This window comes from Echiichthys vipera, assembly GCF_963691815.1.
Source record: "Echiichthys vipera genome assembly, chromosome: 10".
Classification (NCBI taxonomy): Eukaryota; Metazoa; Chordata; class Actinopteri; order Perciformes; family Trachinidae; genus Echiichthys; species Echiichthys vipera.
This window is the reverse complement of record NC_139835.1, coordinates 28,955,028-28,976,270: the sequence shown is the minus strand read 5'-3', so window position 1 is coordinate 28,976,270 and position 21,243 is coordinate 28,955,028. Positions and strand designations below refer to the sequence as shown.

The 21,243-nt window shown below is 46.3% G+C and overlaps 1 protein-coding gene across 1 annotated transcript in view; it reads left to right on the top strand.

Annotated features, from left to right (window-relative positions):
- The window catches only part of LOC310952480 (kinesin heavy chain-like), a gene marked incomplete at both ends in the record, with an annotated part of 21,499 nt that extends 4,996 nt beyond the window's left edge, over positions 1-16,503 (top strand). Inside the window, 22 exons of the mRNA XM_083921098.1 lie at positions 152-256; positions 3,058-3,106; positions 3,191-3,246; positions 3,328-3,415; positions 4,537-4,661; positions 4,904-5,008; positions 5,192-5,340; positions 6,500-6,648; positions 8,588-8,757; positions 8,841-8,909; positions 8,986-9,192; positions 10,915-11,061; positions 11,141-11,329; positions 11,418-11,535; positions 12,002-12,078; positions 12,421-12,530; positions 13,474-13,575; positions 13,679-13,739; positions 13,828-13,899; positions 14,440-14,544; positions 16,023-16,239; positions 16,331-16,503. Coding sequence (XP_083777224.1) covers positions 152-256; positions 3,058-3,106; positions 3,191-3,246; positions 3,328-3,415; positions 4,537-4,661; positions 4,904-5,008; positions 5,192-5,340; positions 6,500-6,648; positions 8,588-8,757; positions 8,841-8,909; positions 8,986-9,192; positions 10,915-11,061; positions 11,141-11,329; positions 11,418-11,535; positions 12,002-12,078; positions 12,421-12,530; positions 13,474-13,575; positions 13,679-13,739; positions 13,828-13,899; positions 14,440-14,544; positions 16,023-16,239; positions 16,331-16,503 — 2,643 coding nt within the window. The remainder of the gene's footprint in view (positions 1-151; positions 257-3,057; positions 3,107-3,190; positions 3,247-3,327; positions 3,416-4,536; positions 4,662-4,903; positions 5,009-5,191; positions 5,341-6,499; positions 6,649-8,587; positions 8,758-8,840; positions 8,910-8,985; positions 9,193-10,914; positions 11,062-11,140; positions 11,330-11,417; positions 11,536-12,001; positions 12,079-12,420; positions 12,531-13,473; positions 13,576-13,678; positions 13,740-13,827; positions 13,900-14,439; positions 14,545-16,022; positions 16,240-16,330) is intronic.
- Between the last annotated feature and the right edge of the window lie 4,740 nt (positions 16,504-21,243).

Here is a 21,243-nt window from a genome sequence, read left to right as displayed (position 1 = left end):
CTGTCTCTCCTGTGATAGACTGGCGTCCTGTCCAGGGTGGACCCCGCCTCACGCCAGATGTCAGCTGGGATCGGCCACAACCCCCCGTGACCCCGGCAGGGACAAGCGGTTGAAGATGAATGAATGAATGATTTGTTTCATGTGTTTCCAGGGGAACCTGCACGACCCCTGTCTGATGGGGATCATCCCGCGGATCTCCAGAGACATCTTCGACCACATCTACTCCATGGACGAAAACCTCGAGTTCCACATCAAGGTTCTTACCTTTTTACCTTTTTACCTTCACTTAAAGGTGACGGTTAAGTTTAGACGACTAAAGGTGACGGTTAAGTTTAGACGACACAAGAAGACTGTTTAGTTTAGACGACTAAAGGTGACGGTTAAGTTTAGACCACAAAAGGTGACGGTTAACTTTAGACGACTAAAGGTGACGGTTAACTTTAGACGACTAAAGGTGACGGTTAAGTTTAGACGACAAAAGGTGACGGTTAACTTTAGACGACTAAAGGTGACGGTTAAGTTTAGACGACAAACGGTGAGGGTTAAGTTTAGACGACAAAAGGTGACGGTTAAGTTAAGAAGACAAACAGTGACGGTTAAGTTTAGACGACAAAAGGTGACGGTTAAGTTTAGACGACAAAAGGTGACGGTTAAGTTAAGAAGACAAACAGTGACGGTTAAGTTTAGGCAACAATAGGTGACGGTTAAGTTTAGACAACAAACGGTGACGGTTAAGTTTAGACGACAAACAGTGACGGTTAAGTTTAGACGACAAACGGTGACGGTTAAGTTTAGACAATAAAAAGTGACAGTTAAGGTAAGGCAACTAAAGGTGACGGTTAAGTTTAGACGACAAAACAGTGACGGTTAAGTTTAGACGACAAACAGTGACGGTTAAGTTTAGGCAACAAAAGGTGACTGTTAAGTTTAGACGACTAAAGGTGGCGGTTAAGTTTAGACGACTAAAGGTGGCGGTTAAGTTTAGACGACAAAAGGTGACGGTTAAGTTTAGGCAACTAAAGGTGAGGGTTAAGTTTAGACGACTAAAGGTGGCGGTTAAGTTTAGACGACAAACGGTGACGGTTAACTTTAGACAACAAGCGGTGGCGGTTAAGTTTAGGCGATAAAAAGTGACGGTTAAGTTTAGACGACTAAACATGACGGTTAAGTTTAGACGACAAAAGGTGACGGTTAAGTTTAGACGTCAGACGGTGACGGTTAAGTTTAGACGACTAAAGGTGACGGTTCGGAGGTCACTGGTTCGGGTCCCTGTGTGGACCATGAATGGACTGGTGGCTGGAGAGGTGCCAGGTCATCTCCTGGGCACTGCCGAGGTGCTTTTGAGCAAGGCACCGGTCACAGGCAGCCCCCTGGCTCTAACAACTCTCCATTAATTGCATGTATATAGGCAGATCGTCAAAGGTCAGTTCACCCCATCTGATACATCTAATCCACTGTATATGAACAATAACAACAACAACAATGTGTGTGTGTGTGTGTGTGTGTGTGTGTGTGTGTGTGTGTGTGTGTGTGTGTGCGTGTGTGTGCGTGTGTGTGCGTGTGTGTGTGTGTGAGTGTGTGTGTGTGTGTGTGTGTGTGTGTGTGTGTGTGTGTGTGTGTGTGTGTGTGTGTGTGTGTGTGTGTGTGTGTGTGTGAGTGTGTGTGTAACCTGAATAATAATTGCGGGACTACGTTAAAACAGTTAAACTGTGACTAAAAACATAAATATCATGATTGTAATCATCCCGTAACATTAAAAACATTATTACTGACGCACAGTTATTATTACTGCAGGGCCTCTGTGTTAGAGTCCGATCTGATCTGTGGTCAGGCGTCCTGCGGAGAGCAGCGAGGCGTTCACTGACCCGCCTGCTCTCCATATGTCCACTGTTCACCAGCTGCTCTGCTCTCAGTGACAAACACGTAGGAACAACACAACCACCGACACACAGGGCCTCACACAAGAGCCGCTCGTAGCAGCAGATCCGTCCTTACGCGTCTGGTACGAGGGATTCAGGAGAATGGTAGAAAGACTCGAACCTGTGGATGTTCTCATGTGTCCAGGTCGTCGTTCTCCTCAAAGCAATTTCAGTCAAAAGCAACTGGACTTGGTTATTTGTCAGGAAGACGTTTCACCTCTCATCCAAGAGGCTTCATCAGGTCATGTACGCATCTGACCAGGCTGGGACTGGACCAGGACCAGAACCAGGCTGGGACTGGACCAGGACCAGGACCAGGCTGGGACTGGACCAGGACCAGGACCAGGCTGGGACAGGACCAGGACCAGGACCAGGACCAGGATCAGGCTGTCACTGGACCAGCACTAACAAAGTCCAAACCTACTTCCCACCAACGACTGCCACGCTAACGACGGTCGTTGGCACTTGGAGCACAAAGGGTTCCAGTGACATCATCGACCTTGTGAGAGGTTAAATACCTGGATCTCCACACCAGATACTTGGACCAGTCCCATCCTGGTCCTGGTCCTGGTCCAGTCCCATCCTGGTCCTGGTCCTGGTCCAGTCCCAGCCTGATCAGATGCGTACATGAACTGATGAAGCCTCTTGGATGAGAGGTGAAACGTCTTCCTGGACAAATAACCAAGTCCAGTTGCTTTGGACTGAAACTGCTTTGAGGAGAACGACGACCTGGACACATGAGAACATTCACAGGCTTAGTACTTGTCACATTCACCCGTTCAAACAGAGGGAACTGGATCCACAGACCATCTAATTTAACGTTAACATTTACACACCCGTGCGCATCACAGGGAGCCATTCGGGGTTCAGTGTCGTGCCTAAGGACACTTCGACGTGCAGAGCAGATTTTAGATATATCTATATATATATATTATATAGGACAGACAGGAAATCAGGTGAGAGAGAGGGGGGAGACATGCAGCAAAAGTTAAATTTACATTTATGAGTATTAAATGTAGACATGTGTATGATATCTTCTTTGGCTCTACAGCAGAAAGTGCTATCTATCATAATATAGTTCATACGTTAACGCGTCTTGTTTAACTACATAATAAAGCGTGTGTGTTTTTCTCTGCAGGTCTCTTATTTTGAAATCTACCTGGATAAGATCAGAGACTTGCTGGACGGTGAGGACGATGTTTATATTCTATTTAACTTTTAGGTTTTTAAACAGTGTCGTTTGATCAAATGTGATTTGTGTTTTTCTTCAGTGTCAAAGACGAACCTGGCCGTTCACGAGGACAAGAACCGGGTTCCTTACGTGAAGGTGACGACGTGTGTGAAGAGTTCTGTTTCCTGGACTCTGCAGATTCAGGATCAGCGTTAAACGTGTTGTGTTTCCTGTCAGGGCTGCACCGAGCGCTTCGTCTCCAGTCCTGACGAGGTGATGGACGTCATCGACGAGGGCAAGGCCAACAGACACGTCGCCGTCACCAGTGAGTCTGTGATCAGGATCAGGATCTGGATCTGGGTCTGGAACAGAATCAGGGTCAGGGTCAGGGTCAAGATCAGAATCAGGGTCAGGATCAGGATCTGGATCAGAATCAGGATCAGAAACAGGATAAGGATCAGAATCAGGGTCAGAATCAGGGTCAGGATCAGGATCAGGGTCAGGATCAGAATCAGGATTAGAATCGGAATCAGGATTAGGATCAGAATCAGGATCAAGGTCAGAAACATGATCAGAATCAGGATCTGGGTCAGAATCAGGGTCAGGATCAGGATCGAAATCAGGATCTGGATCAGAATCAAGATCAGAATCAGGGTCAGAATCAGGATAAGGGTCAGAATCAGGGTCAGAATCAGGATAAGGATCAGAATCAGGGTCAGAATCAGGATCAGAATCAGGGTCAGAATCAGGATAAGCATCAGAATCAGGATCAGAAACAGAATCAGGATCAGCATCAGGATCTGGATCAGAATCAAGATCAGAATCAGGGTCAGGATCAGGACCAGGATCAGAATCAGGATCAGGATCAGAGTCAGGATCAGAATCAGGATTAGGATCAGAATCAGGATCAGGGTCCGAATCAGGATCTGAATCAGAATCAGGGTCAGAATCAGGATCCCCCCCCCCCCCACTCACGCATGTAACAATATCACAGACACACGCCTCAAGCTAGCATACGCTAAATGACGTTAGCAGTTGCTCTCTATGCTAACGTTAGCCAGCCTTCCTCCATGTAGCGTGTAATTCATGCTGTTTATCGATGAGAGAAGACACGGGCACGTTCACAGGATTCTGGTGCACGCGCGCTGACGAGCACTCAACGGGAGGGAGCGGAGGAGCTCGGTGGTAGAGGGGGAGGGGCGTGAAACTTGAAACTTGACTGAGTCAACTCAATCTGCCAGACTTACTGACTGCAGCTTTAATGGCCTTTGATGACGACATGGTGTTTCCTGTAGCGCCACCCTCAGGACAAACTCTGAATCTCCAAACTCTTAAAACACCAGGATGTTGTTCGCAACACGGCCAACGCCACTGATACGCTGGTTCTCTCTTCCTGCGTTTTTTTATATCCTGTGTAAGCGTTGTTGTTGTCTCCTCTCCTCGCAGACATGAACGAGCACAGCTCTCGCAGTCACAGTATCTTTCTGATCAACATCAAGCAGGAGAACGTGGAGACGGAGCTGAAACTGTCGGGGAAGCTTTACCTGGTCGACCTGGCAGGCAGCGAGAAGGTCACACTGGCCCACCACACTCTGCCCCACCTGTCACATCCCAACACTAGCTAGCATTAGCAGCATTAACGACATCATTAAATTAAACTCATGCAAAATGATTTGACAAGTAGCTTGATGACGACGATGATGATGATGACGATGATGATGATGACGATGATGATGATGATGATGACGATGATGATGATGATGATGATGATGACGATGATGATGATGATGATGGTGGTGATGATGATGTTTAGGTGAGTAAGACGGGAGCAGAAGGCGCCGTGTTGGACGAAGCCAAGAACATCAACAAATCTCTCTCCGCTCTCGGGAACGTCATCGCCGCGCTGAGCGAAGGAACGGTGAGTGTTCACGCCATGTCTCCACTTTACGCTAGCGCCGTCCAATACAGCGCAAGCTAATATTACACTTTTATTAAGGTAAAAGTTAATTATGGCGTATGTTCAGCTGTAATTCCCATCGTTGTGCACTCATAGTCATATAACTGCGACCGATGTGTTTGTATCTCTTTCGTCTGTTCGTAGAAAACCCACGTCCCGTACAGAGACAGCAAGATGACTCGAATCCTGCAGGACTCTCTGGGAGGAAACTGCCGAACCACCATCATCATCTGCTGCTCTCCTTCCGTTTACAACGAGGCTGAAACCAAGTCCACCCTCATGTTCGGACAGAGGTAAAATAATCTCTACGTTTTTAAAGGAGAGTCTCTGGATGTGAAGCTGATTTTCATTCAGTCCAGGACAAGAAAGACGCGATCTTTGTCCCCGAAGGATGAACCCGACAAATCATGGACGCAGCTTCTGGGTCTGAAAAGGGAAGTCAATGATGAGGTGCCTTGTGTTCAGCAGGGGGAGACTCCACTTAAAGCTGCATTCTCTTTAATGTCCAGCAGGAGGAGACTCCACCCCAAGCTACATTCCCTCTAATGTCCAGCAGGAGGAGACTCCACTTAAAGCTGCATTCTCTCTAATGTCCAGCAGGAGGAGTCTCCACTTAAAGCTGCATTCTCTCTAATGTCCAGCAGGGGGAGACTCCACTGGCTCCGAACAGAAGTGTGATTGTATAGAAGTCAATGAGAAAACGAGCCTAAACTTATTACCTCAGTAAACATTTTCCTAAAGAGTTCATGGTCTCAATTGTTTCAAGTCTTCTTCAACACAGCACATTTAGAGTCAAACAGACATTTAACACATTCCCACCGGTGACTTGCCCAGAGGCTGCGGATGCCGTCTCAAAGTCTTTGCCTTTGACCCTCTCACAGTGAGGTTTCACTTCATGAGAGTTGTTTGTAAGGTATGGACGCCAAAAAATGCCTGGTTCAGCGTTCGGTAGGGGCTAGCATTAGCCGGCAAATTAAGGAAACCAGCTCCGCGTCGCTGCAGCAGATGAACGGTGCCAGGAGCTCCTCGCTTGCTCCCCCCGGCAAAAGTCCATCAGATGGTTTGCGTTAAAGTTTTCCTCTTTATCGTTTAACTTAGCGCTCCCCCATGCTCCACCCTCTTGTTCAAAACAAGATGGCGACGGGCAAATGTCAAACTCCGAGCTTCAAAATGGAGGTCCACAAAGTGATGAGTGACGTCACGGATGAACCCTAATGTTGCTGGTCACCCTCCGATTCGTCCTCTGGTGCCACCAAAAGGACAGAATGTGCACTTGTATGCAAAGATTGCAAAGTTTTACTTACTTTAAAACACTTTTGAGCGACAACCAGCTTTTGCAATGAAATCTGTAGAATGTAGAAATGTAAAATACAGATTCTACGGTAGATTTTCTCCTTTGCGCCCCCCATGAATCACCTCTGATTCACTTCCTGTGTTGTTTTTGTGTGTTAGAGCGAAAACCATAAAGAACACGGTGTCTGTGAACCTGGAGCTGACCGCGGAAGAGTGGAAGAAGAAGTACGAGAAGGAGAAAGAGAAGAACCGAAGTCTGAGCATCACGATACAGAAACTGGAGAACGAGGTGAAACGCTGGAGGAAAGGTAAACAGCAGGAATACAGCGTTCACGTGACAAAGAAAAACATGAGTGGGGTTCTCAGTGTGGACCACCCACCGAGTCCAGGGGGAGTTTATGTTTCTGCAAACCACAGAAACGTTGATATGAAGCACTTTGACCCCCTCTAGTGACTCACACAGGCACTAGAGGATTTTAACCGACAGCAGGAAGTTAGGTGAAGCCTCAAACTCCGCAAAGGCCAGCAAGGTCAGGGTAGAAGGAACCGAACCCTTACCCCTAACCCCCTCCGTATTTGAACCCAAACCACAATCTTTTCCTAAACCTAACTATGTATCCCCAAGGGCGCACTCCCACTCCCGTGCCCCGGGCTTTAGGGTCCTTGTCCCCCCCTCCAGGCCCGTTTGTACTCACACTACCTGGGCCTCGGAGAATGCTTCTTGCTGCCTATACGTCATCACGCCGTAACACGTCACACGCATTGATGACGTCATGGCGATGCGTGGCTTTGTTTCCAGATCTTTCCGTAGACCTCAGAGTTTTTGTGCGTCTTGTCGACTGTTTTTGAATCTTTTCATCGACCAAATTTGCAGTAAACACTCCACCTCCGCATCACACCAACGTGAACCTTTCACCGCCATTGTTTGAAATGTCCGCGCATGGTCCCTCCTTCTTTTTTCTACGTCCCAACAGGCGCACAGGAAATGACCTCAGAACCGTCGTAGGCCTCGTGCTCGTACACGTGCGCACGCTCGTGCTCGTACATGTGCAAACGTACTTTACAAAAGCCCACCTCTCTCAAACGGTCCATGGACGGCAAGCGGGGGTGTGGTTGCACTCACACTGGTCAAACGAACTAGGCTTTACCCATAAACCCTGTTTGGGCACAGTACGGATGGACAGTGTGAGTGCGCCTCAAGTCTTTAAAACAGAGACTGTGGAGCTTTAAAAAGTGTAAAAATGAGAATGCATTGCAGTGGTTCTGTAAGACATATCTGCAGTTTTGCAGGAATGGGAATTACGTCACACCAGAGTGGACCGTGTACCAGTTCGGGGGGGTTCTAGACAGGTTAGCCATTATAAGCAACACCAGTTCATAACAACACATTATGCTGTATTTTGCACGTACAAATACCGTAACAGCACGTCCACAGATAGAGGATGGATGGTACGGTGTGTACGGCTGGTTTAAAGTAATTCTTACCTTTCTTACATGTTAAATTCCCGACCTCTTCCCCCTGCCTGACCTCTGACACTCCCTCCTCCCCCGACACGTGCGGTGAGAGAGAAACGTTCCAGTGCAATGGGAAGTCTGAAGTTTCGGACCTCCAAGTAGGCAAAGAGCACTGGAACGCCTGTCAAAGTGAAACCTCCTACTATTGAATTCAAGGGAGATCGACCTACCCCGAATTCAGTAGTAGGAGATTCCAATTGAAGTGAATCGGAGCGACAGGTGACAGGCAGGAAGCTCGGGAAGTCGTTTTATTTGAATATATAAGAATTGTTTTAACACCTGGTGGATTTCTTTTACATTTTAAAGCGCCATACGCTTATTTGGAACATTTTAAGATGACAAAAGAAAAGTGTAAAAAGGTAAGAATTGCTTTAAATGAGACACAAATGAGACAGAAGTGCTAATAAAACAGTTTATTCCTGCAGCTTTACTGTGCGTTGGAGAAGTTCTGTGATTTTCCAACTCAAAATTACGACTTCAGGGCTCGTTCCAGTTGAAACGTCGAACCGGGAACTCAGAAAACCCGACTTTGCACTTTAACTGGAACGCACTAAAAGTGTGAGCCTGAAGATCGGAGGTTTTTAAAGTAAAGTGCAAAATGTACATACGCGTTTTCAGGTCCTGGTGCTTCATTACAGTTGCACCATATTGGATTTGGAAGTGGAAATGAATGACTATGTTTGAAGATTTCACAGATCACCTGCTGCCGTTTCCCTTTCTTAACTCCTCCAGGCGAGTCTGTACCCGTGGAGGAGCAGATGAGCAGCAGAAACAAGAAAAGCGGCGGTGAGACGACAGCGGCTGTTGACAGCTTGGCCCCGCCCCCCGCCCCTCTGTTAAGCGAAGAGAAGACGCAGTACGAGTCGCTCATCACCGACCTGTACCAACAGCTGGACGACAAGGTGAGTCCTACCTGGGCCGGCTCAGACGTCTCTGCTCTGCTTGAGTCGGTGAAATGTTCAAAATCAGCTGATTTCTGATTTAGGACGAAGAGATCAACCATCACAGTCAGACGAGCGAGAAACTCAAACAGCAGCTGATCGATCAGGACGAGGTGAGTCTCACTTCTGCCGTACCGTGCACCTGAACATCCGTCACCGTGACCGTCATCCCTCCACCTCTCCCTCCAGCTGTTGGTGTCGGGCCGCCAGGACTACGAGCGCGTGCAGGAGGAGCTGTCGCGGCTGCACAGGGACAGCGACTCGGCCAAGGAGGAGGTGAAGGAGGTGCTGCAGGCGCTGGAGGAGCTCGCCGTCAACTACGACCACAAGAGCCAAGAGGCGGAGAACAAGAACCGCTGCAACGAACAGCTGAACGAGGAGCTGGCACACAAAACTGTGAGTCCACGTAAAGAACTGAGGGTCCAGACGGGTGGACGGGAGGATGGTTGGATGTTAAAGGGTTCAAACATGTATTTAGTCCATCTACTAAAGCATGTTTACATGCTTTAATGTTCATAAGACACTTTATTTTTCTCATACTGCTCCTGGCTGCTGCACACGCTCTGTCGCAGCGCCTGTCTCTTTAAGACCCCCGCTGAAAAGCCCAGTCGGCTCTGATTGGTCAGCACTTCCTGGTCTCCTCTCCGACTGACTTCAGGACTGACTACAACTGAGTGTGCTTTATAAACCAAACACTAGACAACAGGACTGGAGTGTGATCCCAAGCACAACACAAACACAACACAAGCAACACAATATTACAGCTTTGTCTAGCATTAGCACGTAGCCACATGTAGTCAGCACTGTGAAGGGAATTAGCAGAACTTTCTGCTATTGAAAATCACAAATAAAGGCTTTTAATCCAAACACAACACATGTTCCAGCACGATGCAATCTAATGGTTGAAATAAAGTCATTTATCTTGACTGCTGGCTGCACGGATGTATCTCAAACTCATGTAAATTACCGTTAGCAGGGACTCGGAGTAGAGCCGCTGCTCCTTTGCGTTGAAAGGAGCCAGTTGAGGTGGTTCAGGATCATCTAGTAAGGATGAACCCTGGGCGCCTCCCTAGGGAGGTGTTCCAGGCACGTCCAGCTGGGAGGAGGCCTCGGGGAAGACCCAGGACCAGGTGGAGAGATTAGATCTCCACACTGGCCTGGGAACGCCTCAGGATCCCCCAGTTAGAGCTGGTTAATGTGGCCAGGGAAAGGGAAGCTTGGGGTCCCCTGCTGGAGCTGCTGCCCCCGCAAGAGGTTGAAGATGAGAGAGAGAGACCCTATGAATTCACAAGCCAGGTCCGACTATCAATACAAGACAAACGCTTCAGTGATATAATGTTACTTACACCTTATAGATGGAATCACCCGTCGTAGGTGTGTTATTGATACCCCTATAGCCCCAAACCACTTGTGGGAAGTGTTTCCCTTTGTGTTACTGAGCTGAACGATGGCTGCGGAGGTCAGGCAGGTTACTTGAGGTTACTCCGTGGTGTTGCCCTGGTGTTGCTGTTGCCTGAGCGTTTTGTCAGTTTATTTCACATGTGAACAAGTGATAAGTATGTGGCCTTCATTCAGACATTCAATGATTATTATTAGTTAAAGCGCAAAGGACGTTTTCGTTGGTTTATTGCTCGAGGACACGTCAAAACAAACGATCAGCAACGAGCAGTGAACGAAAGGAAAGGACGGGTCACTACACCTGTCTTTTAGCATCAGCCTAGCTGAAAATCCTGCATCATACTGGTGACGCGTCTCCTGATGTGGGCGCCCTGAGCCTGGAGCACATGATCTTATCTGGAAATCAATGATGTCAGAGAAAGTAGAATAAAGCGTCTGAAAGAAGGCGTTATGATGTGAGAGGACTATCGAGTGCAGACGCATCAGAGCAGCTGCATCTGATAGAGGTCATTGGATTTGCTTCAAGTTTTAAAGATTGAATTTAATATTTTTTGTAAATAATTTTAACATGGAAAGAGAGTCTGGAGTCTTTAATCACGCCTACGTATTTAAACTCATGAACAAAATTCCAGCTCTTCAGTGCAGGAAGTGCTGGGACCCTCCTTCTTTGTCTGATCTGTGTGCGTTTGTAGAGCTCTCGTTCCTGTGCCGTGTTTCCAGGTGAGTCTGGAGGCGGTTCAGAGGGAGTTGTCCAGCCTGCAGGAGGTCAGCTGTCATCACAAGAAGAGGTCGGCAGAGATCCTCAACCTGCTGCTCCGAGACCTCGGTGACATCGGCAGCGTCCTCAGCACCACCGACCTCAAAGCCGTGAGACTCGAACTCTTCTTCTTCACATCTTACTCGTTTCACACGGGTGCGTCACGTCAGCTTCTCTCTCCATCTTCAGATGACGGAGGCGAGCGGCGTGATGGAGGAGGAGTTCACCACGGCGCGTCTCTACATCAGTAAAATGAAGTCGGAGGTCAAGTCTCTGGTGAACCGCAGCAAACAGCTGGAGGTCAGCCTGACGGAGCACATGTGCAGGACGGAGGCCAGCGAGAAGGAGCTCAACAGCGCCCAGCTGCTCGTCTCACAGGTAGAGCCACAGTTTTTATTATTATTATTATTATTATTATTATTATTATAAGTTAGTGTCGGTACATTAAGGTGTTTGCTTGTTGCAGCTCCAGGCGAAGATCGTGTCTCTGTCAGACGACCTGCAGAAGGTGGAGCAGAAGAAGAGGAAGCTGGAGGAGAGTCAGGACGCTCTGATGGAGGAGATCGCCAAACTCAACGCTCAAGGTCAGACAGCGTCACCATGGTTACAGGAACCCCCGCTCTGTGATTAACATTAACGATTCAATTCAATTCAGTTTTATTTACAGTGCCAAATCATAACCAAAGTTATCTCAGGACACTTTACAGAGTAGGTAAAGACCACACTCTATGACTTATTTATGATTTACACAGACCCAACAATTCCCCCGTAGAGTACGGTGGCAAATGTTATAATTTAAGACACTTACCACCACCATCAGCAGCTGAGAGACGACAAAACACAAACAACTCCGGGGAAGAAGTTGAATTAGTGACATGCAGCAGTTCAACAGATTAGAAACGATTACAGATCAAATCTGTGTTAAAAACTGTAAAAACTGTGAAAACTCTGTGTGTGTGTGTGTGCGTGCGTGTGCGTGCGTATGTGTCTGTGCGCGTGTGTGTGTACGTGTGTGTGTGTGTGTGTGCGTGTGTGTGTGTGTGTGTGCAGATCAAATGCACGAGGTGACGGTGATGGACAAAGAGAAGGAGCACATGAGCAGACTGAAGGATGCCGTCGAGATGAAGGTAAAACTTGTTGCAGTGCTCTCTACGATCTTTTACGTCTGCGTACAAACATGAGTCTGTGTTGTTTTAACAGGATTTTAATTGTTTAAAGCACAATAACATCTTATTTAATAGGATAAATATACATATATATACATATACAGATACATATATATGCTGGATATATTAATATATTGGCCCCAAAGTGTTGGAAAAGCTTGAAATGCCCCTTGAAATGCTTAAAAAGTGCTTGAATTTGACTTTAAAAGATGCAGGAACCCCCTTTTTTTTAAAAACACCTTAAATGACGCGGCTTTATGGAGTGCAAAGGTGGGTGAAGTGCTCCTGTTGTGTGTTCTGCAGAGAACCCTGGAGGAACAGATGGAGAACCACAGAGAAGTTCACCAAAAACAGCTGAGTCGCCTCCGGGACGAGATCGAGCTGAAGCAGAGACACGTGGACCAGCTCAAAGAGTGCGTTAATGATTGTATTATTAACAGTTATATCATCATTATCTCTTCATTAAGTAAAGATGTAACAACCCATTATGTAATAGAATGGCAACATAATAATGTTACGTAAACAAAGCGACGCATAGCGATGACGTCATCAATGCGTGTGACGTGTTACGGCGTGATGACATATAGGCAGCAAGAAGCATTCTCCGAGGCCCAGGTAGTGTGAGTACAAACGGGCCTGGAGGGGGGGACAAGGACCCTAAAGCACGGGGCACGGGACGGAGGCACAGTGGGAGGGCGCCTTAAGGTCGCTCCGTCCATGGGCCTCGGAGAATGCTTCCTGCTGCCTATACGTCATCACGCCGTAACACGTCACACGCATTGATGACGTCATGGCGATGCGTGGCTTTGTTTCCAAATCTTTCCGTAGACCTCGGAGTTTTTGTGCGTCTTGTCGACTGTTTTTGAATCTTTTCATCGACCAAATCTGCAGTAAACACTCCACCTCCGCATCACACCAACGTGAACCTTTCACCGCCATTGTTTGAAATGTCCGCGCATGGTCCCTCCTTCTTTTTTCTATGTCCCAACAGGCGCACAGGAAATGACCTCAGAACCGCCGTAGGCCTCGTGCTCGTACACGTGCACACGCTCGTGCTCGTACATGTGCAAACGTGCTTTACAAAAGCCCACCTTTCCAAAACGGGTCGTGGACGGCAAGCGTACCGCTCCTAGGCGCGGTACGGTTGCACTCACACTGGTCAAAGGAACTAGACTCTAGCAGTGAAACGTGCTTGGACACGATACAGACGGACAGTGTGCGTGCGCCCTAAGTCTAGTTTCTCTCATTTCTGTGGTTCATTTCGATGACTGTTAAGCACTGCGATGCTGCAGCTCTACTAACGTGCACATAGGTGGATAAATGTGTGTGTGTGTGTGTGTGTGTGTGTTATTTCAGTGCCAACCAGGCTCTGCAGCTGGAGGTCAGGAAGCTTCAGTCTGACTTTGACAAACTGAAAGCTGAGGACCAGAATAAAGGCCAGAAACTCCAGAAACTGATGTAAGTTTGTCCCGCTGTGCTCGCCGTAGACTCACCACCCCCTCACATCTCACCCACGCTCAGTGTGGTTTCCTTAAACCCAGTCTCCGTTTGTGCGTTTCAGGTTCCTGAATGAGAAGAGAGAACAAGCCAAAGAGGATCTGAAGGGTCTGGAGGAGACGGTGGTACGCGGGTTGTTTAATGTTCACGTCTTTATCTGCAGCAGCGACACATCTGAGATCTGCTGAGTTATTCTGGCTTTTAATCCAACAGGCCAAAGAGCTGCAGACGCTGAACCACCTCCGTAAAGTCTTCATCCAGGACCTCGGCGCTCGAGTCAAGAATGTAAGGAAAGGCTGAAGAAGTAACGCGCGGTGCATGTTGAGATATACGACTGCGTGAAGCGTGCCGTTTCATTTCCATGTGTGTGTTTGTGTAAAGAGCCCAAAATGGCTCCTGTTAAGAGACACGCTTACGACGCAGAGTTTACACTCAAGGCCATTAGTCACGCAGTAGAACACGGGAATAGAGCAGCAGCCATAGAGTTTAACATGAACCAATCAATGGTGCAGAAGTGGAGGAAGCAACAAGACGACCTCCCCTGACTGTTTTGTTGACGTTCCCTTTAGCGCAGCTTCATCTAATGGATGCAGAACGTAACCCCAGCCTCGACTGTAGCGTCTGTTCTATGCGCCTTATAATGCGGTGCGCCTTATATATGAAAAAAGTTTCAAAATAAGACGTTCATTGAAGGTGCGCCTTATAATGTGGTGCGCCTTATATGTGAAAAAAGTTTCGAAATAAGACGTTCATTGAAGGTGCGCCTTATAAACACCTCATGTTTAAAAATCCTCACATGATGAACGTCGTTTGTTCCTTAAACAGAGTTCAGAGAACGACTGCGACGAGGCCGGGGGCAGTCTGGCTCAGAGGCAGAGGATCGTCTTCTTAGAAAACAACCTGGAGCAGCTCAGCAAGGTCCACAAGCAGGTCAGTGATCACGCCGCACCTGCAGCACTGATGCTTCGCCTTTACTTTACACAGACAACGCTCCATCTTTAACCCTTAAGCGTCCTCAGTGATCCCATACCTGTACCCTAAAGCAGTGTCTCTCACATGGGGGTACGCGTACACCTAGGGGTACTTTTGAGTATTGCATCGGGTACATGAGATTTTTTTAAATGTTCATTTATAAAATATTAGTCATGCATGACTCCTAGAATAATTATAGAATAAAAGGTACAATAAAAAATGTAAATGTAAGTTTGATAAGCCCCATTTTATATTCAGCATTCCCAAGTTAACTGACAACAAACGCACGATTGGTGGTCGAAACGTAGCAGTTTTGCAAGTTTTTTGCATTTTAAGTGTTTTTCAAAGGGCACTGCTGCAGTTACAGACATGGAAATATTTTGGTGTAGCTCAACTAATTTGAAAACATTTAAATGACAGTTTGATTAAAGAATATATATCCATACAGGGCTGTTTCTTGCGTGTTTGGGGCCCTCTAAAACCCTCTATGGTGGTCCAGGGGCATACATTTAACATTTAAATGCAGGGTAAAATGGCAGTTTTGGGGCCCCCTGGTGGCTTCAGGGCCACTGTATCATGTACGCGTTTACATAGAGTGTGAAAAGTAGTTAGCAGAGAGCAGAGAAGTGTAAACAGTAACCTAAGGGCACAATGTCCATCTGTACCGTGTCCAAGCACGTTTCATGGCTAAAGTCTAGTTCGTGTGAGTGCAACTGTACCGCGTCTAGCTGCAGCACGCTTGCCGGCCACGGGCCGTCTGAGAGAGGTGGGCTTTTGTAAAGCACGTTTGCACGTGTACGAGCACGAGCGTGCGCACGTGTACGAGCACGAGGCCTATGGCGGTTCTGAGGTCATTTCCTGTGCGCCTGTTGGGACATAGAAAAAAGAAGGAGGGACCATGCGCGGACATTTCAAACAATGGCGGTGAAAGGTTCACGTTGGTGTGATGCGGAGGTGGAGTGTTTACTGCAGATTTGGTCGATGAAAAGATTCAAAAACAGTCGACAAGACGCACAAAAACTCTGAGGTCTACGGAAAGATCTGGAAACAAAGCCACGCATCGCCATGACGTCATCAATGCGTGTGACGTGTTACGGCGTGATGACGTATAGGCAGCAAGAAGCAGGTAGTGGCCCGAGGCCCAGGTAGTGTGAGTACAAACGGGCCTGGAGGGGGGGACAAGGACCCTAAAGCACGGGGCACGGGACGGAGGAACAGTGTGAGTGCGCCCTAAAAGTCATGTGTAATTGTGTTAAAAGTAGCTAAGAATGAGGAACAGACAGTTCAAATATTTATGTAAAAGTAACAAATATGCAAATGAATAGTTAACTTAAAATAGTTAGAAAAATCAATCAAATAGCAAAAGAACTGTCGTCTGCCACTAATATTACAAATTTAACCAAACCACCTTATTGGATTTGCTTTGCGTTCTTCAGCTGGTGCGCGACAACGCCGACCTTCGCTGTGAGCTTCCCAAGCTGGAGAAGCGGCTGCGGGCCACAGCAGAGCGAGTGAAAGCCCTGGAAGGCGCCCTGAGGGACGCCAAACAGTCGGCCGTGAAGGATCGCAAACGCTACCAGCTGGAAGTGGACCGCATCAAAGAGGCCGTTCGCTCCAAGAACGTCTCCAGGAGAGGACACTCGGCTCAGATAGGTGAGGAACGTTCGCTCATCCTCCGGGAACCTTTCAGGGTTTTAGTGAGTGAGTAAGGTCCTGATTCTGATCCTCTCCTGTCTCCGCGTAGCCAAGCCGATCAGAGCCGGACATCATCATCATCAGAACCCGACCTCCTCTTCATCCATCAGGCCGACCATCCGAGGAGGCGGGGCGGCGGCGTCCAGTCCACGTCATCACTACCCCCGACAGCAACCGTCTCAGCAGCCACAGCAACAACATCATCAGAGCCACAGCAAGTAAGCTGCAGGTGAGTCACAACCACAACAACCACAACACAACAACCACAACAACACAACAACCATAACAACACAACAACCAACACAACCACAACAACCACAACAACCACAACAACCACATCATCAGAGCCACAGCAAGTAAGCTGCAGGTGAGTCACAACCACAACAACTAAAAGACCACAACAACACAACAACCACAACAAGATAACAACACAACAACAACAACAAGATCATCAGAGCCACAGCAAGTAAGCTGCAGGTGAGTCACGACCACAACAACCACCATAACAACCACAACAACATAACAACCACAACAACCATAACACCACAACAACCACAACAACCACAGCAACCATAACAACAACCAGATCAACATCATCAGAGCCACAGCAATTAAGCTGCAGGTGAGTCACAACCACAACAACCACAACAACACCACAAAAATCACAACAACATAACAACATAACAACACAACAACCACAACAACCAGAACAACAACCACAACAGCCATAACAACACAACAACTAAAAGAACACAGCAAACACAACAACCATAAAAACAACAACACAACAACCCTAACACCCACAATGACCTGTGGGGTGAACTCCGGAGCTGGATTAGTGTGTTAGCAGGTATGTTGCGCTCAAAGCCTGGGTCAGCTGTGACGCGAAAGTCGCTGTATCACCATGGTAACTGATGCTTTAACCAAACCTGGTGTAGAGGTTTTCAGCTCAGACTCAGAGCTCAGTGACGTAGACTTTGGTGTCAGCGTGCGTTCTCATATAAAGGGGCGTGTGTCGCGTCATTTGACTCACTCTTTGGATCAGGGGCCACATATTTAACTAAAGAGGAGCAGATCATTATGATGAACTCCTGTGAGCAGCTCAGGAGCACGATAACAGCAAGAGGCAACACAGTTGACCATGATGCAGAAGTGATCGGCATTATTACAAATAGAGCATGGGTGTCAAAGTGATCCAGTAAAGGGTCGCTGTGGCTGCAGGTTTTCGTTTCAACCAATCAAGAACACACCTGACTCGACTTACTCGATCACCTGAACTGTCTTCACACAGTTGACTTGTTGGACCAGGTGTGTTTTTGATTGGTTGGAATGAAAACCTGCAGACACACGGCCCTTTACTGGATCACTTTGACACCCATGCTGTAGAGTGATGATGATTTAAAAATGCAAACGCAACGTCCAACCTGCTTCATTTTCTGTCGTGGGGTCACCTGCTTAGGGACTGTTTATTGTTTATTTCATCTTTGTTCATCTGTTTATCACTAACTCTCCTGTCAGTGCAGATCTTGCCCCCCTCCCCCTGCTCTGCAATCACCTCATTCCCTTCACCTGTGCTTCCTCGTCCACTCCCACACCTGACCCTCATCATCCGTTCTCCTCCCCCCTCTGTCAGATCGTCAGGCCACACGCCTGCTCACTGCTCTCATCCTGTTGGTTTTTGCTCTGCCTGAGACTTTACCTAGACTCGCTTTAGTTTTGCTCCCTTGTGTTTTTTTTTATATTTAAATAAATTTTGATTTTTTTTTTGGACTCTGAATTTGTGCTTTTGGGTTCAGTGTTTTCAGAGATGTTACAATTTTCTATTTCAGGGATGCAAAAGTGTAAAACACCACACTGGCCATACAGTACCTCCACAAACTTTAGTGAATAAGTTTTCCATGTGACATAAGAGCAGGATTTTAAAAACATTACACATTAACACACATGGCATGGCAAACAAACCCTGTACGCAGAAGTACAAGACTGACGCGCTGCCTCCACTCTACCACTGTGTCACGGAGGTCGCCGTTTTCTTTCACCTGAAACACTTTAAAATCCTTTCTTAACAGTTTGAGTGGATCAAAAACTCTGAAACTTCACAAACATGTTGAGCGATGAACTGAGCGCAGCTACAACCCTGCGGATTGCGCGGCACACCGTATTTTTTTTTTGCATGCTTGCAAATATGTAAAGAATCCCAGTGAAACAGACACACTGAGCGACACTAAGTGCACGGCTTCTTTGTGTAACATCACCAACATAACGTCCAACAAGGACGATCAGATAGAAAACACCTTCTGATGAACCTGTGTCTCTCATACGGAAAAACTAAGGGCGCACTCACACTGTCCATCCGTTCCGTGTCCAAGCACGTTTCACAGCTAAAGTGTAGTTCGTTTGCCTAGGCGCGGTACAGTTGCCGGCCACGGTCCGTTTGGGAGAGGTGGGCTTTTGTAAAGCACGTTTGCACATACACGCGCATGCGCACCTGTACGAGCACGGCGGTGTGCATGGCGGTTCTGGCGTCATTTTATGTGCCCCTGTTCGGACATAGAAAAAAGAAGGACAGAGCTTGCAACGTCGACTAAACGGGTTCGTGCCGCATCACAACGAGTCCAAAAAAACCCCACAAAGCCAAAAACGTTACCGTGTTTTCTGCGCTGCTTTCCTTTGTGTGGCCAAAAGACTGGGCGCTTTTGTAAACGAAGCGACGCATCGCGATGACGCCATCAATGCGTGTGACGTGTTACGGCGTGATGACGTATAGGCAGCAAGAAGCATTCGCCGAGGCCCAGGTAGTGTGAGTACAAACGGGCCTGGAGGGGGGGACAAGGACCCTAAAGCACGGGGCACAGGACGGACGCACAGTGGGAGGGCGCCCTAAAAAGCTGCTCTGAGCTTTAAGAAGCAGATCTGACACCAAAGTCTACGTCACTGAGCTCTGAGTCTGAGCTGAAAACCTCCAGACCAGGTTTGATTAAAGCATTAGTTACCATGGTGACACAGCGACGCTAAAAGAGAGCGACGTTCGCGTCACAGCTGACCCAGGCTTTGAACACAACATACCTGCTAACGCACTAATCCAGCTTCGTAGTTCACCCCACAGGTGAAAAACCCAGAAACCACAACCTCACAACATCACAACAACACAACAACATCACAACAACAACAACAGTGGTCCGTTGTCAACATCAGCCTGTTTAAATAAAGCTTTGTCACTTCCTGTCTTCACAGGTAGCAGACGTCTCGACATCGTTTTCCCGTCTCTGTGGATCTTTGACTTTCTCCTGCTCTCACCACTCTGCCTTTACTGGAACCAGACTCCTCGTTTACACAACTTTCCACCTTAACAGACCATTCCACCTTAACAGACCATTCCACCTTAACAGACCATTCCACCTTAACAAACCATTCCACCTTAACAGACCATTCCGTCTTAACAGACCATTCCACCTTAACAAACCATTCCACCTTAACAGCCCACAAGTGCATTTCTTTCCTCCTCTGAGTTCAGTCTCTGTCTGACCCGATTAATTCAGTTTAATGAGTTAAATATAAACTTTAATTTCCCGTTAACAGCAGTTTAATGTAGACTAACGTTGTCTTATGTTCACAAATCAAAATGTTACAAACGATAAATGAGAAGTTTTAAGTGATTAAAATAGAAAGTACTGCCATGACGAGGTACGGAGTCAACATTCACATCATTAACGTTTAGTTTGCTAAATTTAAAATGAATTTGGAGCCAAATTCGACTCAGTTTTCAGTCAGAAAGTCAGAATTTAGACGTATTATTATTATTATTTCATCATAATTGTGTTTTAAAGGTGATATTGTGACCTAGGTCTGAATACTAAGTCATAATCTGGACATAATTACTTTGTACTGTCCCTTAACAGCTTAAAATAATATTAATTTAATTATTAATTTAATAAATTAAACATTTAAATTATATTATAATAGTTCCTCCACAGTATTCATGTTATGTTTATGCAATTTATGAGTTTACATCATTTTTTAGTGACACGTCTTTAACACTGATAATAAATTAACAATATAAATTATAATAATTATAATAGTTCCTTCACAGTGTTCATGTTATGTTTATGTAATTTATGAGTTTACGTCACGTCCTGATGAATGTTTACATGATGTCTTTAGTGACACGTCTTTAACACTGATATTAAATTAAACATGTGCACAATTCTTCGTCTGGAAGATAAAAACATGAACTGTTAGTTATGATAAAATAAAAATATATATAAATACATGATGAAGAACTCACAATAATGTGTTTCCACTGTTGGGAAATAAAACATTTAATAACGTTTAATTTTACCTCATGATTTCTAAGTATTGTTATTATTCCCAACATTTCACCATATTTATATTTTCACCCTGCTGATTGTTATTTCTGTTTTTATATATAGTAAATATTTATTACAGTGCAGTTTTTCTAAATCATGTGTTAAGTTTGTGACCGTTTTCGTCCGCTCGGCGTGTTTCTGTGTAATATTTCGACCTGATGCCGTGTTTCTGTCCCTGTGCGCTGTTTGTAACTCGTCATGAACGTTATTCAGAGAAGCACAGAGTCTCTCAGAATGGACTTTATGTATTATTGTTATTATTATTATTATTAATAAACTGGTGCAGTTGTTGTGTATCCTGCGTACGTTCACTGAATCTCTGTGAAGCTGTGTGTACAGTAATAGTGACCCAACATCACAAATATACTATTATTATTATTATTATTATTGTTATTATTGTTATTATTATTATTATTGTTATTATTAGGACATATAATTGAATGATGCCCCTTTTATTTAGCCTTTAAAAAGTAAACGTAATAATATCAAAAATATTATAAAATGGATGGCTTAAATCAAGCAATTTGATTGGTTGTTGACGTCCGAGTCACTCAGCTTAAACTTAAACTTGCAGAAGATTTCAACAGATTTATAA